The 23,309-nt window shown below is 42.8% G+C and overlaps 1 protein-coding gene across 2 annotated transcripts in view; it reads left to right on the plus strand.

Annotated features, from left to right (window-relative positions):
* The window catches only part of SLC12A4 (solute carrier family 12 member 4), a 363,765-nt gene that overhangs the window by 136,483 nt on the left and 203,973 nt on the right, over positions 1–23,309 (plus strand). For both annotated transcript variants that reach the window (XM_082270400.1, XM_082270401.1), the window contains 2 exons: positions 7,168–7,382; positions 18,407–18,571. In XM_082270400.1, the coding sequence (XP_082126526.1) occupies positions 7,168–7,382; positions 18,407–18,571 (380 nt within the window). The remainder of the gene's footprint in view (positions 1–7,167; positions 7,383–18,406; positions 18,572–23,309) is intronic.

The following is a 23,309-nucleotide window of genomic DNA, read 5'->3' on the forward strand; positions in this document are numbered from 1 at the left end:
AACCCCTCCCAGAGGCTGCAGGGCCTTCTGGGACCAAGTCTGTTTTGTCTGTTATGACGGCAGTCTTGCAGTCGCTAGTGTTCAAGGAAGATCTGGCCCTCGAAAATAGGGTGAGCAAAAAGCGTCCTCCTCCTTTATCTGCATCCTCTGTCTCCTCAGATTCTGAGGTTGATCTGGCCACCGTCACCCTACTGGGTCTGCGGCTACGCACCTTGAGTGCTCTGATAGTGAGGATTCCTCTTCCGCTACAGCCGTGCATTAAAAGGCGCTAATGGATACACTGATTCTATCAGTGCGGGAAACTTTAAAATTGTGGGGGTACCTAAGCTTTTCGCTAGAAGGTATCTAGCCACCCACACGCACTTGTGGACTTCCGTCAGTATATGGCTTCTTCCCCAGTTGTGAACATAAATATCAGATTTTCCCAGCTGCCCCCATACAAAGCTAGCCGACAACTTAGCTTGTATAAGTTTTGGAACCTTCCAGAATAAGAACTGTTTATTCAAATACAGGCACAAAGAGATATACACTGTGGGACAACCCCCACCTCCCCCCTCCCCTTTAGCAGCCAATCCACATAAACATATACATCCCCATAATAGGATGATCTTAAGTCAGACAGAAACAATAGAACAATAGGATAAAGGCACTTACCAATAACAAACCCCACCACACTATCTAGCAAGGGTCCAGGAGACACTCCTACAATATTCAAGCAATCTGAAAAGTCAAAATGTTTATCTTTATATATTTCTTAAGGGATATTGTTGAGAAATATTTTTGTCCCAAGTGAAAGAGGCCCTTCATTCTTTCAACACAAACCACACATATAGAACCCAGGATAACCGGGGTAACACGAAATGCGGTGTGGTTGTACAGCGAGTCTGATAAGTACAGACCCGACTAGGGTTCTTGGTCACCCTGTGCCCCTAATAGACACAGGGTGACTTACACATAAGAGGGTCTGGAGAAGCTGGACAAGGAGTTTCCTGACCTCTCTAAAGTAATCTGGGTTCCACGAGCCCCCCACCCAAAGTGACTCCTGTCACAGTATCCTTTTTGAAGAGTCCCTGTTAAAGAAACTGACAGTACCACCTGTGGCCGATTCTCAGGTTTCCAGGTTGAATAAAGCCACCCTTCTCCCTGTGGAGGTCTCTATGTCCTTTAAAGCGGAGTTCCACCCATTTTTAATAGATTGGAATACATAGATCTATGCAATCCCCTTTAAAACGGCTTTTACCAATGGAAACTTTTTTTTTTGCTAGTCAATACCTTAATTTCTGCTTTATTCCTCCTCTCCTCACTTCCGGGTCCTATCCGCGATGACGTCATTCGGCGATTCGCAGTGTGTGCTGGGATGTATTCCATTCCAGAAATCTCGCAGGAGCTGAGCTGTACTGAGCCGTGCCTGCCCCGCCTCCACCCCGCCTCCTCTCATTGAGTTGTATTGTATGCAATGTATTCAGGCCGTTCTCTGCCCCGCCTCCGCCCCACCTCCTCTCATGGAGTTGTATTGTATGCAATGTATTCAGGCCGTTCTCTGCTCCGCCTCCGCCCCGCCTCCTCTCATTGAGTTGTATGCAATGTATTTAGGCCGTTCTCTGCCCCGCCTCTGCCCCGCCTCCTCTCATTGAGTTGTATGCAATGTATTCAGGCCGTTCTCTGCCCCGCCACCGCCCCGCCTCCTCTCATTGAGTTGTATTGTATGCATTGTATTCAGACCGTTCTCTGCCCCGCCCCCTCTCAGTGAGCTCAGTAATGATATAATGATTTCAGTCCTCGCTCACTGAGAGGAGGCGGGCGGAGGCGGGGCAGAGAATGGCCTGAATACATTGCATACAATACAACTCAATGAGAGGAGGCGGGGCGGAGGCGGGGCAGAGAACGGCCTGAATACATTGCATACAACTCAATGAGAGGAGGCGGGGCAGAGAACGGCCTGAATACATTGCATACAATACAACTCAATGAGAGGAGGCGGGTGGAGGCGGGGCAGAGAACGGCCTGAATACATTGCATACAATACAACTCAATGAGAGGAGGCGGGGCGGAGGCAGGGCAGGCACGGCTCAGTACAGCTCAGCTCCTGCGAGATTTCTGGAATGGAATACATCCCAGCACACACTGCGAATCGCCGAATGACGTCATCACCGATCGGACCCGGAAGTGAGGAGAGGAATAAAGAAGAAATTAAGGTATTTACTAGCAAAAAAAAAGTTTCCATTGGTAAAAGCCATTTTAAAGGGGATTACATAGATCTAAAGTTCCAAAAATGGGTGGAACTCCACTTTCAGGACCCTTCTGACAAGAGAGCCTGAATCTCTGATCTAATACCTTTTCACCATGGCCGGTTCCATTCTATGGCCGGTTTATACCATAACCTTGGTTTCCCAGACCTTAACAGAATGGGCTAAGTTCCTGCACCAGGATTTGGAAGGGGGACAGCCTCTTCCTGACCTGGCGGACCTCTTGGCCCAGGGGTTGCAGTATATCTGTGATGCCTCTCTGGATGTGTCCCATCAAGGAAGCTTGCCTTTATATCCCAATATATGTCGGGCATCAGCATTCCCTTTTGCTTTGCCGTGGGCGAGGAACACTACCAATTCATGGCGTTACCCTTTGGCCTCGCCTCAGCTCCACGGGTGTTCACAAAAGTTTTGACCCCGGTGTTAGCACTGCTACGACAGAAGGGGATTGCAGTACTGGGGTACCTGGATGATCTCCTTCTGTGAGCAGTCTCCAAATGCCTAAAAGATAATCTGGACATTTCGATGCGAACTATGCAAGAGCTTGAATAGAAACTGAATTTCCAAAATTCTGCTCTGGTCCTGTCCATCAAACTGGACTACCTGAGCTTGACCCTGGACTTAGCTTCTGCCCGGGTGTTACTTCTGGAGGTAAAACCCCAGAAGTTGCAGGATGCGATTTGGCTCCTGTTGTCCAACCTGCGGTCATCTCTCAGGGCTTGCATGCAAGTTCTGGGCCTGATGGTCTCCACCTTCGAGGCGGTTCCGTTTGCTCAGTTCCATACCAGATCTCTGCAAAAGGAGAGTTTTGCTAAATGGAACAAGAATTCACAGTCTCTAGACAATCTGATTCTGTTGAGCCAGGGTACGAGAGGGTCCCTGATCTGGTGGCTCCGCTCTCCAGTACTTCGACAGCTAAAATCCTTTCTCCCCCTGTACTGGACAGTGGTCACTGGATGCCAGCCTGTCCAGGTGGGGAGGTGTCTTGGGCATCGATTGTGTTTATGGGGTTTGGACTGAAGGAGTCCAGCCTGCAGATCAATATCCTGGAAATATGGGCAATCAGGCTTTGCCTGACCCAATAAACGGATCGTCTGCAGAGGCGCCTGGTAAGGATTAAATCAGACAATGCCACAGCCATGGCATATGTCAATCATCAAGGCTGCACAAAAAGTGTACTAGCAGCCCGGGAAGTAGCCAGCATTCTAAGGTAGGCAGAACGTTTTGTTCCAGCCATGCTGTGCATATTCCAGGAGTGGAAAATTGGCAGGCGGACTACCTCAGTCGGCATCAGGGAGAGTGGTCTTTCCACCCAGAGGTGTTTCATCAACTGTGTCTCCGGTGGAGGACTCCCGATGTGGACCTGTTGGCCTCTCATCTAAACAGGAAGGTGAAGAGGTTCGTAGCAAGGTCTCTGGATCCTCTGGCCGATGCTCTGGTGGCCCCTTGGGGCCAGTTTCATCTGATATATGCATTTCCTCCAATAACTCTTCTGCCGAGACTCCTGCGAAGAATGGAGGCAGAAGGGTTTCTGTTCATCCTAGTGGCCCCCTGGACTGGCCTCGCAGGTCTTGGTACGAAGACCTTGTACGGCTGGTCACCGATGTCCCTTAGAGACTCCCTCTCAGAGAAGGTCTTTTAGCTCATGGGCCGATCTTCCAGCCTGCTTTACAGTCACTGGCTTTACCAGCTTGGCTATTGAAAGCCAGGTGCTGAAGGATAGAGGGCGTTTATTGCTTGGTGTGCATCTCAGGGGGTTTCCCCTCGTTCCTTTTTGGTGTCTCGTGTCTTGTGGATTTTCTCAAGGAGGTGTAGTTCAGCTTTTGCCTTGGTTACCATCAAAGGCCAGATTTTGGCCCTGGCTATTTTCTTTTAGTGCCCGCTGGCCATGAATTCCTTGGTTCACACTTTTTTCAGGGGTCCGCCACCTGACTCCCCCAGTGAGGTCTCCTCCGTGGGACCTCAATTTGGTGCTATCGGTTCTTCAAAAACTGCCTTTTGAAAATATTTGTGGGCTTCCTATGCTTACTTTGTCTCAGAAGGTAGCTTTCTTGGTGGCTATTACTTCTGCACGCAGGGTGTCGGAGTTGGCTGCGTTGTGTTGTCGTTCACCTTACCTGGTGGTTCACAGAGGCAAAGATTCTCTATTTGTCCCTACAGGTGGACCCCATCAGGGGATGGCCACGTCTGCTGCGATCATTTCCTGATGGATCAGGCAGACAGTGGTGCAGGTCTACTACATTAAGGGTCAGGATCCTCCTTTCCCTGTTGAGGTGCATAGTACGAGGGCGCTTAGTGCCTCTTGGGCCTTCCGTCATCGGGCATCAGTGGCACAGGTTTGCAAGTGTCCACCTGGTCGTCCGTGTACACTTTCACAAAATTTTATAAGATGAATGTGTTGGCATTTGCGGATGCTGCCTTCGGACACAAGGTTTTGCAGGCCGCTTTTGGAGAACATTAGTCCTTTTTCACGGTGTATTTTTTTTTTTGTCAGATGAGCTCCAGTTTTTCCTGGTTGAGCTCCTGTTATACCTGGTTGGCTATGTTCTAGCCTTTGGGAAGTGTGTTTGTTACTGTGTTCTTCCCACTCCTCATGTTGACCCTGCTTTTGGACATCCGAAGGGTCAAGAAGATATGGAGCTGCGTCCGTCAAAGAACGAAAGAGAAAACTGGATTTTTGTGTTACCGTAAAATCCTTTTCTCTGATGTTCATTGACGGACACAGCTCCCGCCCCTCTATTGAGTTCGGTTATATGTTCTTCTGACACTGCTTGTTACAAAATTAAAGACCTATAGCAGGAAGTGGGAGTATACACCCTGGGACTGCCCTATAGGCGAAGTAGAGCTTTTTTCCGCATAGTGCTCTACTCCTGTAGGAGGCAGCATAAACCCAAGGGTCAAGAAGATACAGAGCTGTGTCTATCAATAAACATCAGAGAAAAGGATTTTAGGGTAAGACAAAAATTCAGTTTTTTACATATATGTGAAAATTTCAAAATTGCCCTGGGCAGCAAGTGGTTAAAGTGATAGTAAAGTTTAAAACCGAAATGAAAGGCAAAATGTTTTTGTGTGTGTGTGTGTATATATATATATATATATATATATATAATATACAGTATCTGACAAAAGTGAGTACACCCCTCACATTTTTGTAAATATTTTATGATCTCTTTTCAGATGTGTGTCGAAAATTTGTGTTTATTTTGCAAAACTTTAAATGTTTAAAATATCGGCCCGTATCGGCTAATACCGATATGCAATGGCCAAAATATCGGTATCGGCAACGAAAAACCGATATTGGCCGATCCCTATTTCTAACACACAGCATAAGCATTCTTAGAATTACTTAAAAATGCAGCGCTAAAAAATGACAATGCTTGTTAAACCTAAAACACTGAAAAAAGTTATCAAAATAGCAGAAACATAATCAAGAATTGTTTTATAAAGTTACAAGTGACTCAAACCCCATTTATCACACATACGTTTCTACCTGCCTAATCGCTAGGAGAGCCTTCCTTAGGTCTTGGATTCATGCATCTCCCCCATTATTAAAGATGTCAGATCGGAACTTGATGTACTTTTCAAACGGGAAAATCTGGATGTGATTGTCTTTAACTCCCACCCCCAAAGATTTCAAGTGAAATGGGACCTTTACATCAAAGCATACAATCCCACTTGGGGGTGACCCCTATACCCCCTCAGCTACTACCTCCACATCTGCCTGGGACCATCTCTTTCACTGACTCCCCACCAGATTGAACTTTTCTCTATTGTCGCTACTTTACTCTGACGCCTATATTGTCTTACTGAACTATGTTCGGCTCCACTCTCCTCTCCCATCGCAATATAGCCTATCAGTGCCTACTTCGACCCCCCTAGATGGGAGGGGGGTCAACGGTTCTTACGAATAACTCAAATTTTGTTGTTGTGACACTGCCCCTCTTTTCTCCCCCCTCCTCACCACTCCCCTCTTTCCCCACCCCCCCCACCCCCCTCTCCTCTACCCCCTGCCCCCCCTTTCCTTTCTCACCCCCCTCCCTCTCTCTATACTCTCCCTTTCCCTACTCTTAAGTTCTCTGGTGGGTTAGCCCACCCCCCTGCTGGTATTTGAATATGTAATATTGCTATCTCGCTCTCTGGCCCAGATTGGTTGCTCTTATACCTCCGTTATACTGTATGTTATACTTTGTTGCTGTATTTGTTAAACCCCAATAAAATATTTTAGAAAAAAAAAAAGGTTACAAGTGAATAATGTCCATGGCATAGATCCATGCAGAATATACAGCTGTTTAGATAGTATTGAAGATGGCAAACCACACCACTTACGAGATTTGAATGACCCTGTATATGAGTAGTCATAAAGTGCTTTATGATAATAGGGCAATCAGCATAGACATTGAAGGAAAAGCTCCCGCTGTATATTCTCCCACAATATTACATATAGCTGGAAACCAACATACAAAATATAACCACTCACATAGTGAGTACTACAATACCTCCTGTCTAGATTGGCCCTAGTATTTGTATGTATGAATGTGATTTAGGGACCCTAAATTGTAGCTTCCTTAAGGCAAGGGACTGATGTGAATGTATAATATACTGCATATGTAACGCACTGCGTAAATTGACTGCACTATATAAAGCACCTGTATAACTGTATAAATAAATAAATAAATAAAAATACTTGTTACGTGGAAAAACTGCATAATGAAACATTGCACAAGTGGAGAGTTGTCATGAAAAGACGACAGAAAGAATACTCGGGTAGGGGGTTTGGCTCATGTTTTGGGAATAGAGAGGATAAATAATATATATATATAACTAAAAAAATAGGAGGAAAAGAAAAGGATGGGGGAGATCAATTTGTTTTTCAATACCTGCACAGCCTGCCCTGTTTTAAAATCTTACATTTTTTTCTTAGAATATGTGTGCTTGGCAACAGAACCCTTTCTAGAGACCGGTTTGATATATGTGCCAAAACAACAATAATTGACAATGTTACTGTGGCTACAAAGTTGTCAGAACTGTTTTGTGGACCTTCAAATTTTTCCAGTAACACATGCGATGAATACTTTCTTCAAAATGAGGTCAGTGAAATCTCTGGCATACCAGGAGCAGCCAGTGGTGTTTTGAAAGGTAAGTCCTAATACTAATGCATACTGATGCAGACACTTTACATCAGTGGATCACCTATAGCACACTTTCATTGTATAAGCCTGAGTTAATTACCATTTAATTTTTAAATTGATATTTTTATTATTCAAAATGTGTGTGGTGGGGGGGAGGAACAGGAGTATTTCTGAGACAAGTTGGTTATGCCTACTGGACATTGATCTTTCCCATACTGAAGACGTGGGGCCAGCTTGTAATATAACTCCAAGGCATTGGGCTATGCTTGGGGCGCTCTCCAGATGCCCAGTGCACTGTGTGAGTCAGTTAGAGAACGCTTTATGGGTCCAGGGACACAGTACACCCACTAACTTGAAGACTTTTGCCACAGAATAGGTTAAAACTGTCTAGATGGAGCATGTTCCTCTCCAGTTTGACTGCGTTTGGGGGCTTTGCTCTTTTTGAACCTAGTTTGCGTTGTGTGTTTTTTCTACCGTCTCCAGCTGTGCCCTTGCAGGAATTAATGCTCAGAGCTCTGTCCACAAGAGCTGAATGGAAAAAAAAGACAGTTACCCGCATCAAAACAAGCCATGTTAATGCAGAGATCTCTCATGCTGTGTCTTAGTATCACAATAAACTGATTAAATGCTGGTTTTCCAGCAAAACTGGAACCGGCTTCTGTTAAACAGACAGCTGTAGTACACACAAGGCCTGAAAGTTGGCCAATATCTCCAACCATGTCACTTCCGGTGACTCTACAGCAGCAATAATTGGAGATTTCGCCGAATTTCTGTTTTCACAGACCACCGGCTGCCTATACACTAGGATACACACTATGAGTGGACATTGTTAGTCCACCCACTACTAACCAACAAAATGGCCACCTCCAAGGCAGCAAAAACATTTTTTTCTCCTTACCCAGTGTTCTGTGAAAACAGGCAACTGATTGTTTACTCTAGTGTATAGGCTGCCAGTGGCCTGTGAAAACAGCAACTCATCCAAATCTCCCATTTGTTGCTGCTGTAGAGTCACTGGAAGTGACGTAGTTGGAGATTTTGGGGAGTTGGAGTTTTCGGCAGAACACGGGTTTAGCAGAAATTTCTGCCAGTTTGTACAGGACTTTACTGACAGCCAGGATAATTATCCCCCGCTAGTGTTCTTGTGCTCATTAGTCTTTCCTAAGTCCCCCAAATGTTACTCTTACCAGTTTATCCAGAAAGGAGTGTTCTGCAGTGATGTCAGGATCATGGCTAAAATTACTGCCATGATGGTGACTTGAAACACATGACCCAAGCGTGCATCTTTTCATTGTCTGTCCCTGACTTGCCTACAGTTGCAGCCGTTTCCTTACATTTGGCTAGTAGACGTCTGGAGAATGAGATATGGCTTAACCCTGGAAATGTGCGGACATCTCTAGTCATGCAATATACTGTACACAGGATAACTACTGGGTTTATGGGACCTTTTCATGTACCAGAGTCAACAAAAATATTTCATATTTTTTTTGTTACATAAAATATTACACAATAATAACACTCACGACATATCCACCATATAATATACAAGATACATATTGTATTTAACGGTATCCATGCAATTTTGTATACAAGAAGATGGTCCAACCCATCCAATGCATTTCGAGTAGATTTTGGCCATGGGCAAAAAAAAAATCTTCAAATCTATGTAACATACACAACAAAGATCATAAGTATATAGAAAAATGAAACGTAAATATAACCCAGGTACATCCAAAACTTACATAGCCTGAGAGTTGTATGTTTATTAACTAATCAAACCTAAAAGCATTCCAGCCTGTGGACCCGGCACTCGGATAAGGCATTTATAGATGGAAGCACGTGCAGGGATCAGGGACAGACACATGCTTGTAAAGTTCTGAAACATACCAAGTACAACAGCATAATCTATAGTAAGTATATTATCAACAAGAGTCAAACTAATCTGCTGAATGTACCAGTCGTCCTCCTCCTACCTTTGTAAAACTAGAGTGGGACATCAATACCCACCCCCACCAAAAAAATAAAACCATAGATATGTATTGAAAGGAGCCTCATCTCCTAAAATAGATCATCCAAATGCACAAATAGATCATCCAAAAATGTATTCTCGTTAATGGGACATGCACAAACAATATTTTTGAAGAAGAAGCTCCTTTCAATACATAGAGTATCTCACAAAAGTGAGTACACCTCTCACATTTTTGTAAATATTTTATTATGTCTTTTCATGTGACAACACTGAAGAAATTACACCTTGCTACAATATAAAGTAGTGAGTGTACAGCTTGTATAACAGTGTAAATTTGCTGCCCCTCAAAATAATTAAACACACAGCCATTATTGTCTAAACCGCTGGCAAAAAAAGTGAGTACACCCCTAAGTGGACATGTCCAAACTGGGTCCAAAGTGTCAATATTTTGTGTGTCCACCATTATTTTCCAGCACTGCCTTAACCCTCTTGGGCATGGAGTTCACCAGAGCTTCAAATGTTGTCACTGGAGTCCTCTTCATCTCCTCCATGATAACATCACGGAGCTGGTGAATGTTAGAGGCCTTGCGCTCCTCCACCTTCCATTTGAGGATGCCCCACAGATGCTCAGAGTTTAGGTCTGGAGACATGCTTGGCCAGTCCATCACCTTTACCCTCAGCTTCTTTAGCAAGGCAGTGGTCAACTTAGAGGTGTGTTTGGGGTCGTTATCATGTTGGAATACTGCCTGGCGGCCCGGTCTCCAAAGAGAGGGGATCATGTTCTGCTTCAGTATGTCACAGTACATGTTGGCATTCATGGTTCCCTCAATGAACTGCAGCTCCCCAGTGCCGGCAGCACTCATGCAGCCCCAGACCATGACACTTCAACCACCATGGTTGACTGTAGGCAAGACACCCTTGTCTTTGTACTCCTCAACTGGTTGCCGCCACACAGGCTTGACACTATCTGAACCAAAAAAGTTTATCTTGGTCTCATCAGACCACAGGACAGACCAGTATCCATGTCCTTAGTCTGCTTGTCTTCAGCACACTGTTTGCAGGCTTTCTTGTGCATCATCTTTAGAAGAGGCTTCCTTCTGTGATGACAGCCATGCAGACCAATTTGATGCAGTGTCTGGCGTATGGTCTGAGCACTGACAATCTGACCCCCTAAACCTCTGCAGCAATGCTGACAGCACTCATACGTCTATTTCCTAAAGACAACTTCTGGATATCACGCTGAGCATGTGCACTCAACTTCTTTGGTCGACCATGGCTAGGCCTGTTCTAAGTGGAACCAGTCCTGTTAGACCACTGTATAGTCTTGGTCACCGTGCTGCAGCTTAGTTTCAGGCTCTTGGCAATCTTCTTATAGCCTAGGCCATCTTTATGTAGAACAACAATTCTTTTTTTTCCAGATCCTCAGAGAGTTCTTTGACAAGAAGTTCCATGTTGAACTTTGAGTGACCAGTATGAGAGAGTGAGAGTGATAACACCAAATTTAAGACACCTTCTCCCCATTCACACCTGAAACCTTGTAAAACAAGTCACATGACACCTGGGGAGGGAGAATGGCTAATTGATCCAAATTTGGACTTTTTCACTTAGGGGTGTACTCACTTTTGTTTCCAGCGGTTTAGAAAGGAATGGCTGTGTGTTGCGTTATTTTGAGGGGACAGCAAATTTACACTGTTATACAAGCTGTATACTCACTACTTTACATTGTAGCAAAGTGTCATTTCTTCAGTGTTGTCACATAAAGAGATCTAATAAAATATTTACAAAAAATGTGAGGGGTGTACTCACTTTTGTGAGATACTGTATCTATGTTTTTTTATTTTTTTGGTGGAATGGGTGTTAATGACCCACTCTAGTGTCCCAAAGGTAGGATGAGGACATGCAGCAGCATATTAGTTTGACGCTTGTTGATGCTATGCTTACTATATCTTATGCTGTTATACTTGGTAGGTTTCAGCGCTCTATGCGCCTGTGTCTGTCCCTGGATCCCTGCATGTGCTTCCATCCATATATGCCTTGTCTGAGTACCTTCCCGGTCCACAAGCTAGAATGTTTTTAAGTTTAACTGGCTGATAAGTATGCAATTCTCATGTAAATTTTGGACGCATCATGTTTTACATATACTTATGACCTTTATTGTATATGTTTCATACATTTGAAGGTCCTTTTTTTTTTTTTTTTACCCGTGATGAAGATTTGCTTGAAATGCTTTGGATGTATTCTTCCTGTATACACTTGCATGGATACTGTTACAGATGTATCTTGCATATAATTTGGTGGGTATGTTGTGAGATATATAGGTAGTGTTGCCATGTAATCAGCCAATTATTTTAGGTCTTTTTTTACATACAGTGCATCCAGAAAGTATTCACAGCGCTTCACTTTTTCCACATTTTGGTATGTTACAGCCTTTTATCTAAAATGGATTAAATTCATTGTATTCCTCAAAATCCAACAAACAATACCCCATAATGACAAGGTGAATAGAGTTTGTTTGAAATCTTTGCAAGTTTATTGAAAATAAAATTTTACAAAATGTACTCTACATAATTATTTACAGCCTTTACTGAATGTTGAAGCACCTTTGGTACCAATTACACCCTCAAGTATTTTTCAGTATAATGCTACAACTTGGCACACCTATTTTTGAGCAGTTTCTCTCATTCTTCTTTGCAGGGCCTCTTAAGCCCCATCAGGTTGGACGGGGCACGCTGGTGCACAGCCATTTCCAGATCTCTCCAGAGATGTCCAATCAGGTTAAAGTCTGAGCTCTGGCTAGGCCACTCAAGGACATTCACAAAGTTGTCCCATATCCACTTCTTTGTTATCTTAGCTGTGTGCTTAGGGATGTCATTATGGGTCATTGTTGAATTTTAAGGAAAATAATCCATTTTGGAATAAGGCTATAACATAACCAAATGTGGAAAAATTGAAGCGCTGTGAATACTTTCCAAATGCACTGTATGTAACAAAATTTGAAATGTTATGTATTTTTGTTGATTCTGGTGGCTGCTTAAGCAGAGACTGCTTTAAGGTAAAAAAAAAACCTTTAACGTGCTCCCCCCCGCAGCTCCTCCTAATACTAACCTGAGCCCAATCTCAGTCCAGTGCTGTGCACATCTGCAGCAGCTCTTCTCCCTGTCTCACAGGCTTGGCTGAGCCATTGGCTCCTGCTGCTGTCAGTCAAAACCTGCGAGCTGAGGAGGGCTGTGTGTCTGAACAGATGCAAACAACAGCCTGGCTCATTAGCGAGCCCGCACTAGTGCCCCCATGGCAAGGGCCTTGCTTATGGTGGGCACTCGGTGGGGGAAGTTGGGAGCTAGGAGCGCCGGCGGGGGACACGAGAAGAGGAGGATCAGGGCTACACTGTGCAAAACCATTGCACAGAGCACATAGGTACTTTAAGGATACCATTTTAGTCTTTATTGATACAGTACACATACACTATATTGTCAAAAGTATTGGTGCACTTGCCTTTTACACGCAAATGAACTTTTCAGGTATCCCATTGTTAGTCCATAGGGTTCAATATTGAGTTGGCCCACCCTTTGCAGCTATAACAGCTTCAACCCTTCTGAAAAAGGCTGTCAAAATAAATGATATAGTGTGTCTATGGGAACATTTGAGCATTTTTCCTGAAGTGCATTTGTGGGGTCAGGAACTGATGTGGATGAGAAGGCTTGGCTCGCAGTCTCCGCTCAAATTCATCCCAAAGGTGTCCTATTGGGTTAAAGGCCAGGACTCTGTGCAGGCCAGTCAAGTTCCTCCGCCCCAAACTCACTCATCCATGTCTTTACGGACCTTGCTTTGTGCACTGGTGCGCACTCATGTTGGAACAAGGAGGGGCCATCCCCAAACTGTTCCCACAAAGTTAGGAGGATGAAATTGTCCAAAATGCCTTAGTATGCTGACGCCTTAAAGAGTTCCCTTCACTGGAACTAAGTAGCCAGGTCCAACCCCTGAAAAACAACCCCACACCGTAATCCCCCCTCCACCAAATGATTTAGACCAGTGTACAAAGCAAGGTCCATAAAGACATGAATGAGCGAGTTTGGGGTAGAAGAAATTGACTGGCCTGCAAAGAGTCCTGACCTCAACCTGATAAAACACCTTTGGGATGAATTAGAGTGGAGACTGCGGCACAGGCCTTCTCTTCAACATTAGTGCCTGACCTCACAAATGCGCTTCTGGAAGAATGGATGTAGTATATAGGGATGATCGAACGGTTCGGGTCCACCATCGGTTCGGCCCGAACATTGGGTGTTCGAGGTTCGGCCGAATTTAGAACTTTTTGCCCAAAAAGTTCGGAATTCGGCAACCAGAACCGCCCAAAATGCAATGCTTCAGGAAATGGGCTTTAAAAGCCCGTGATTGGACCAGAACCATTAGCAAAAGCCAATTGAGGGGGCAGGAGAATGCTAGGAATGTGATTGGAGTGACTAGGGGGTCCCTAGACCAATCATTAGTGAATACGCCCCCCAGTATATAAGATCGCCCCCGCCATATTCCCAGCATTGTTATACTGGACATGGAAGAGTGTGGAAGCAGTTCTGTTAATTTTACTTTAAAAGTGTCATTTAGCTATTTTTAGTGTGAGGAAAGGGATATCTAGTGTAGTTAGAGTGCTCCTTTATACTTAAGTTAGCTTCAAAAATTTAGTTTCTGTAGGGAAAGTGTTAAGTGTCAGGGGACCGTAGTGTAGTGTAGGGTTAACTGACAGTGACTGCTATGGCAGGGTGACAAAACCCTTCCATAGCAGGGTGACCGCTATAGAGAAATGATCATTTCTCTGAATTGCTTCGGGACAGGTATGTGGCTTCTCACCAGCAAGCATTTTTTATGCTGCAGGGGCTGCCACTGCCAGTGTTTTTTTGAGGACATGTTTGATGTCAGACATGACATCTGAACATGTGTATAGGGGGTATATATAGACATATATGTCTGAATATATACCCCTAGACATATATAGGTGTGATAGTAGCAGAAATAAATGCTTGCGCTAATGAAATCATTTACAGTAATATATTTCTGCTACTATCACACCTATATATGTCTAGGGGTATATATTCAGACATATATGTCTATATATACCCCCTATACACATGTTCAGATGTTTTGCCTGCCTCAAAAGAACCCCAAAAAATGCCAAAAAAAACGCTAGCGTCAAAAAAAAAATGCCCAGGTGTGTTTTTGCTGGCATTTTTTGGGGGGTTTTGGAGGCAGGCAAAACATCAGAACTTGTGCACAGTACCACTATACACAAGTTCAGATGTTTTTCCTGACTGCAAAGAACCCAAAAAAATGCCTGCTATTAAACCGGCAAGGTGTTACAGCAGAGAAGCCATATTCCTGTGCTTAAAGTTTTCTAATACAAACGATCTTTTTTTTTATGGTTCTGGACATGCTACAGAGCTGAAACTTCACAGGTACACCTTTTAGACCCCCCAGACACAAAATCACACAAAAAAAAGTTCTTAAAAATTGTCATTTTTGATAAAAAAGCCAATGATTGAAAAATTATAAAAAAAAAAATAAAAAAAATAAAAAGAGATTTTTTTTGATTTTTACTTTGGATTTAGTATCTGGGGGGTCTAAAAAGTGTACATGTGAAGTTTCAGCTCTGTAGCATGTCCAGAACCCCCCAAAAATTAGCATTTTCTTATAATTTTTATTAGAACAGGTATACGGCTTCTCTACGGCGCTTTTTCTTGCATTTATCGGGCATTTTTGGAGGCAGGCATGACTTTTTTTGGATTTAGTGTCTGGGGGGTCTAAAAAGTGTACCTGTGAAGTTTCAGCTCTGTAGCATGTCCAGAACCAGAAAAAAGATCATTTTTCAGTAGAGCAGGGATGGTGGGACCCCTCTTTTACACTTATATGATCTTTTTTTGGGGTTCTGGACATGCTACAGAGCTGAAACTTCACAGGTACACCTTTTAGACCCCCCAGACACAAAATCACACAAAAAAAAGTTCTTAAAAATTGTCATTTTTGATAAAAAAGCCAATGATTGAAAAATTATAAAAAAAAAAAGAGATTTTTTTATTTTTACTTTGGATTTCAGATCTGGGGGGTCTAAAAAGTGTACATGTGAAGTTTCAGGTCTGTAGCATGTCCAGAACCATAAAAAAAAAAAGATCGTTTGTATTAGAAAACTTTAAGCACAGGAATATGGCTTCTCTGCTGTAACACCTTGCCGGTTTAATAGAAGGCATTTTTTTGGGTTCTTTGCAGTCAGGAAAAACATCTGAACTTGTGTATAGTGGTACTGTGCACAAGTTCTGATGTTTTGCCTGCCTCCAAATCCCCCCAAAAAATGCCAGCAAAAACACACCTGGGCATTTTTTTTTTGACGCTAGCGTTTTTTTTGGCATTTTTTGGGGTTCTTTTGAGGCAGGCAAAACATCTGAACATGTGTATAGGGGGTATATATAGGCATATATGTCTGAATATATACCCCTAGACATATATAGGTGTGATAGTAGCAGAAATATATTACTGTAAATGATTTCATTAGCGCAAGCATTTATTTCTGCTACTATCACACCTATATATGTCTAGGGGTATATATTCAGACATATATGTCTATATATACCCCCTATACACATGTTCAGATGTTTTGCCTGTCTCAAAAGAACCCCAAAAAATGCCAAAAAAAACGCTAGCGTCAAAAAAAAAATGCCCAGGTGTGTTTTTGCTGGCATTTTTTGGGGGGTTTTGGAGGCAGGCAAAACATCAGAACTTGTGCACAGTACCACTATACACAAGTTCAGATGTTTTTCCTGACTGCAAAGAACCCAAAAAAATGCCTTCTATTAAACCGGCAAGGTGTTACAGCAGAGAAGCCATATTCCTGTGCTTAAAGTTTTCTAATACAAACGATCTTTTTTTTTATGGTTCTGGACATGCTACAGAGCTGAAACTTCACATGTACACTTTTTAGACCCCCCAGATCTGAAATCCAAAGTAAAAATCAAAAAATCTTTTTTTTTTTTTTTTTTTTAATTTTTCAATAATTGGCTTTTTTATCAAAAATGACAATTTTTAAGAACTTTTTTTGTGTGATTAATAGTTAATGGGGCATGACCCAGAACCCTAGGCACTTTTTAGGGGCATTTATTGGGTTTTGGGGCTTCAAAATGGTGTTTTTTGATTACCGAAGTTCGGGTCCCATTGATTTCAATGGGGTTCTGAAATCCGAACCGAACTTTCGTGAAGTTCGGGTGTTCTGGTCGAACCGAACTTTTCAAAAGTTCGATCATCCCTAGTAGTATACTTGGATTTTGCAAAAGCGTTTAAAACTGTTCCCCACACACGGCTAATGTGTAAGGTAAAGTCTACAGGCTTGGAAAGATCAGTTTATAAATTAATAGAAAATTGGCTAAAAGAATGAATTCAGAGAGTGGTGGTAATGATGGTTATTCTGAATTGTCTAAGGTTATCAGTGGTGTACCCCAAGGTTCAGTGTTGGGACCCTTACTTTTTAATATCTTTATAAATGATATAGGGTCTGGGATTAAAAGTACCATTTCAGTTTTTGCAGATGTCACCAAGCATTGCAGTGGAATAACTTTCTTACAGGATGTCTCCAACTTACAAGCCAACCTCAATGCACTGCTTCATTGGGCAACTATGTGGCAAATTAGGTTTAACCACTTCCCGCCCACCCTATAGGCGATTGACGGCGGGAATGTGGTTGCATTATCCTGACCGGACATCATATGACCTCGGCAGGATAATGTGCTCTGCGCGCCCTAAACAGATGAGACTTTCCTGGTTCACTCTCTGGTGGAGCTGGACCTGTATGGGGACTGGAATTTGGGGTTTACTTTGTTGTTGCCCTCCCTTCTCATTGCTTAATTATTTCCCCAGGGTCTATGAATACCCAGCCTGTTTCCTGTACTGTCTGATTTAAGTAAGAGTAGTTTTGACTTAACTTTAAATTTTACATCTTGGAGTACAGTACAGAACTGACGCCACCTCACTACTATTCTTGGGTTGGTCTGCCTTGTTTGATGACCTATGTAGTGCAGAGTGGGGGTACCTTGCCAGTGTCTAATCACTTGAAGGTACCAGCCTATAATTCAGGGTCTACGCTTTCCACTATACTCCAAAATATGGCATTTACAGGTAAGTCAAAATGACTGCATCTTAATTTGCTCACTCCACCAGTGGGTGTTTCCTGGGTATTCTGGCACAAACCTCTGTTGCCCAGCTTTGTTAGGCCACCACCTATTCAAATTTATACTAGGTGGATGTCAAATCTTCTGCAGATGCAGCTTTCAGCCCCAAGGTTCTTCCAGCTGCACTAAAGTCGCTTGAACTTTGTTGTTGTTGGGCATGTTGCCACAGTTCCGTTTGCCTAGTTTTTGCCCAACCTTCTCATTGATTAATAGGCGACTTCCTAGAGTCTATGAATACTCTACCCGTGTTCTGTACTGTATGATTAGGATAAAAGGAATTTTGACTTGCCTGTAAATTCCACATCTTGGAGTACATTACAGGACACAGGCTACCCTCTTTTCTATTCTGGAATTTACTCTTTATTGCTTGCTACAATACTGGTAACTCATGGATTGGGGTTAGGTTATAAGCGGATGCCTAGGAGGCATGTCCTCCAAAAGTTTGCCAGTATCCATTTACAAGAAGGTACCAGCCTATAACCCAGGGTCTATTGTGTCCTGTACTGTACTCCAAAATATGGAATTTACAGGTAAACACAATTTTTACTTACCAAATGTGTTTTGTTGTAGTTATTCAGTGGAGAGATTTCCAATCACTTCCTGAAAGGAAATCTGTTTAATAGGGTAACAGGCTGCAGTGTAATGACCTGGCTGTATCTGGGTGTATGTCTGCTAAGTTTAATTTCTCATTGATATGTGTATAGTATTACCAATAATTAATTTTACGCAACCTGGAAATGCTCTATACGTGCAGTTTGTGGTGCCATTGTTTTACCATTTACTACTTTACATATATTATTTTCACATATGGCCCCCTATCCCTTCCCTATAAATAATTATCCAAACTTCCTTCTTTTTTGGTAGACAACCTGTGGAGCAATTACTTAGATAAAGGTGCTATTATTGAGAAATCCAACAAGCGTTCCATAGATGTTCTGGGATCAAAAAGTAATCTTCATCTGTACGTCTTGGCTGACATCACAACCGCCTTTACTGTACTTGTTGGTATCTTTTTTCCATCTGTGACAGGTAAGCATTTTGAGACCAGAAGCAAAAAAATATAAAACAAAAACTGCATTTGCCACTTCCCCAAACCTGCTACTACTTTTTATATGGTGCCTTTCTCCAAACGTATATAATAGTCGCAAAACAATTAAAAAAGAGGAATGCGAGGGATTGATAAGCACCCTAATTTATCTAATACATTTTTTTCATTAGGAGATTATTAATAAAATGTATCTTCCCTCCTCATTTCATAAAAATAGGCAATTGTAATAATTCTTACTGGAGACTCACATCTATGGTCTGCATACCTCATACACAGTGACATGAATATCAGAAGACCTGTATAGATCTTGCAAGGACCTAATCAGTTTCCTTAAACAGCTCTCCAGATGTCATAATGTGTTACACAACTATACATGAAAATCGCTAATTATCCAGTATAAAAGGATTATATTGTATAAATGATCTTCTCACAATCTTATCCAGTTCCTCATCAAATACTTGAACTCTTGATCTATCACATGATGACCACAATCGTGGAGTTTTGAATGTTTTGCAAACTGTTCTCTTCTGTAAATCTTCTATATATGCAGTGCTGCATCAGTATCCTGAAACAGAAAATCTTCATGTACAATGTGTTTATGTTAATATCCCCCTCACATTCCATATTCATCCAAAGAAAAATCACCATTGATTATGTCACTATCTTCCTCCACAATGGTTCACTCTTTCCACACTTTTGGCTTGGATATATTAGGCCACTTTTGAAACAGAATATGATTAGGGTAAAGGTTTAAATCTTTAGATACTTCCAACTTCTGCCACTAGGCAGAAGGTTAATTCCTTGCGTAGATCATTTATTTAATCATCATTTAACAGATATTCAATAAATGAATAATTTTGAAGCCTTTTTCGTTTCTTTCTTCTGTTTTACTTTCCTATGTTTCCTGTGCTTTCTGCTCTATGTTCCTTTCCTGCATTAATATTTGCTCCTTCCCCTCTTCTGGTTGGTTAGCTTCCTTGCTTCTATCTAGAAAATAAACCTTCACGGTTTGTAATTTCAACATTTCTGGATGAATTTCACATGAACCCTCTGTGTAAGTTGTTGAGGGGTCCTCACTCAAGTCATAGGAGGTACCACTCCAACTGAACGGTTTCCATTCTTCTCTGATATGTGGCTCATTGAAATTTAAAAATGCCCTCCCTTTGAAAATCCATAATGTCACACTGAAATTTTCTTTCTTTAATATTCATTGTTTTGTTTAAGCTCTATTTCTCATCTACTTTTTTAATTGAGCATTTAACCACCTCAGTACCTGACACTTTCTCCCCCTTTCTGCCCAAGCCAATTTTCAGTTTTCAATGAGAAAACTGTTTGAATGACAGTTACTTAGTGATGCAACTATTTACTCAAATTAAATTTTATGATTTTTTGAGACAGAGCTTTCTTTATGTGGTATTTATTCACTGCTTTTTTTTTTTTTTTTTTTGCTATAGAAATAAAAATAATACCTAACATTTTTTTTTTTTTTAAATAATCTTTATTTAACAAATTCAAAACAACATACAGAAATATAAAATAGCAAAGAAGTGCATAAGTGCATGTAGGAGAAAAAGAACACAGAAAAGGCACAATCGGCATTATGTTCAGTCCGGACATCATTAGTGAAACAAAAAGAAAAAGTCCATAGGGGTCAATCAATCAGTCATTGTGAAAGCGTGTGCCAATATCGGTCAAACAGCAAATACAATTATGGACCCCCAGGATGCGCTGTGTCTGTCAGTGCCACCCAAAAAAAAAGGGGGATCCCCGCAGAGGAGGCCGGAGGGCCCGACAGACACCACACACAATTCCAGCATCTGTACACATTAACGTCCGTGTTACAGTTTATACAGCCGCAGAATCGACTACTGGCCTCAGAGAGACAAGAAAAGAAAAAAAAAAAAGGGGGAAAAAAAAAGGGGGGGGGGAGAGATAGTATAGGGGAAAAGACAAACATGAAGGATAAAACAGGTAGGGAAAGGGAGGTCCGGGGAGGGGGCGCGGGCCCCAGGCCGGAGAAGACCAGGTAGGAGTCCTAGAGTTCAGCCGCTAATATTAGGAGTGTGTTCATCCGAGATCTCATCAGAGTAATACATCCACCCCGTCCAAGTGTCCTTAAAGCGTTCCTCCCTACCCTGTGACGTGAGAACACGTCTTTCGGCTTCCATCACTAGGTTGACCTCCTTTTTCCACTCAGAGAGCGTGGGGCAGGCGGAACTCCGCCAATGCCTCGGTATGAGGCACTTGGCGGCGTTCAGCAGGAAAGGAACTATACTACGTTTGTAGCGTTTAATCGAGGAGTGTGTATCATGGAACAGGTATTGAAGGGGAGCACGGGAAGGAGGGGTGAGCGACAGCTTGGATACCCAAAGATGTACAGCGTCCCAGAAGGGCTGCAGTAGGGGACACTCCCACCAAATGTGGAGGAAAGTGCCCACCTGACCGCAGCCCCTCCAACAATGGGGGTCCGAGCCCGGAAATATCCGAGCCAACTTGGCAGGGGTCCTGTACCAGCGGGCCACAAATTTATAGGCCGACTAGACATATGCCGGTTTTCGGTAATTCGATATATCGCGGTATTGCATAGCCACGGTATTGTTATTGTGGCATTTTTAAAATACCGAGTTTATCTGCTCCTCAGTCTGACTTGTGAATTGATACATTTCAGTGAGCTGGATGACTCATCTCACACAGCTCTCCCAGTAACTATAAACAAAAATATTTACATTGTATCTTTTCCTTCCCTCTGCCAGGGAGAAAGGAAGTTTAACCTCTTAAAGACTGGACCTTTTTCTGACACTTGTTGTTAGTTAAAATCAGTTAAAATCAGTTTTTTTTTTTGCTAGAAAAGTACTTAGAACCCCCAAACATTTTATATATTTTTTTTAGCAGAGACCCTACAGAAGAAAAATGGCGATTGTTGTAATATTTAATGTCACACTGTATTTGCGCAGCAGTCTTTCAAACGCAATTAATAGACTTTAATGAATAAAAAAAAAAAAAAAAAAACGTAACAGTAAAGTTATCCCAATTTTTTTTTTTGTTACACAGAGAATCGTGATCTTTATTCCAAGCTAAAAAATCGTGATTCTCATTTTGGCCAGAATCGTGCAGCTCTAATATATATATTATATATATACACACACACACGCATAGCAGCCCACATTACATTATTATATAGCCATCAAGCAGTGTCTGGCCTACCTGGTGATGACTGGTCCTGGCGCTCTGATCCGATGGCCTGGTCTTTAAAGGGGCAAATCCTTGCGATCCAGAAGTGGTTAAACCTGCAGGAGGACCGGTGTTTTTATCTATTAATGACTTATGCTTTAGGCCTGGTTCACATGTATGCGGGTTGGTGGTTCACATGTATGCGGGTTGGCGGTTCACATGTATGCGGGTTGGCGGCCCACATTTGCACAGGCATAGCAGCCCATTGATGTGAATGGGCTTGAGCTGCTATGCCTGCGTTTTCAGCTGAAAAAAGGTGCATGCAGAATTTAAAAAAATGCAGTGGCCATGAAATCCATCCTTCTTTTGCACCATGCGACTTACCTGCCGTTGCTGCACACGCAAACTGTTTTTAAATGCCGTGCCCACGTATACAAAAAACGCAGAAAGCTTGCCAGAGCAGGAACTGCAGGTAGGTCGCATGGTGCAAAAGCAGGATGGATTTCAAGGCCACTGAATTTAAAAAAAATGCTGCATGCACCTTTTTTCTGCGGAAAATGAGGGCATAGCAGCCCGTTCAAATCAATGGGCTGCTATGCCTGTGCAAATGTGGGCCGCCAACCCGCATACATGTGAACTGCCAACCCGCATACATGTGAACCACCAACCCGCATACATGTGAACCAGGCCTAAAGCAATAGTAAAGTAATTTATAAACAACACCTCCTTCAGGTTTAACCACTTCTTGACCACAAGGATTGGCCCTCTTAATGACCAGGCCATCGGATCGGAGCCGAGCGCCAGGACCAGTTATCACCAGTTAGGCCAGACACTGCTTGATGGCTTATTTTAGGCCTGGTTCACAGAGTCTGTACTGACTGACTATATAATAATGTGAACCAAAGCCCCTAAATTCAGCAATGAAATTGAAGTGAGGTGGAAATTTAATAATTTAAATTTAATAATAGAATACCGTGATAATACCGTATACCGTGGCAAAACCTTAATCAATTAATCGCAGCATGAAAATCTGATACCGTCACAAGCCTAAGGCCGACTCCTGTATCCTGGTGCTAATAGAGGAGACATGGGTCAAACGCAGAATGCGAGAGAGTTGCGGAGGGGAGAATTCCACCCCCAGCTCTCTCTCCCATTCCTTCATGAAATAGGGAGGCGAGGAGGAGACCCCGCTCAATAACAATTTGTACATGTGCGACAGTAGGTGGCGGGATTCCGGAGGGTCGACAAACCACTTTTCGAAGTCCGAGAGGCCAGTTATCGGGCGTGGAGCAGTTGGGAGTGTGACGAAAAAGTCAGTCAGTTGCCTATAGCGCCAGTCAGACATCGGAAAATCGCCGAAGCGATCGCGCAAAGTCGCAAGGGGCAGCAAAGTGCCTGCCGGGGCAAATTTCCCGCAGTACAGTTTGCCATCAGCGTTCCAGGAGCGAAAAAAGCGTACATCCTCCCCCGGGGGGAACCAGGGAAATCCCCCCAGGGGAGCCAAAGGGGACACGCCGGAAGACATGGCGCCAGACGCATTAAGGCCAT

The sequence above is a fragment of the Pelophylax lessonae genome (genome assembly GCF_965119305.1).
Source record: "Pelophylax lessonae genome assembly, chromosome: 10".
In the NCBI taxonomy this organism is placed as follows: Eukaryota; Metazoa; Chordata; class Amphibia; order Anura; family Ranidae; genus Pelophylax; species Pelophylax lessonae.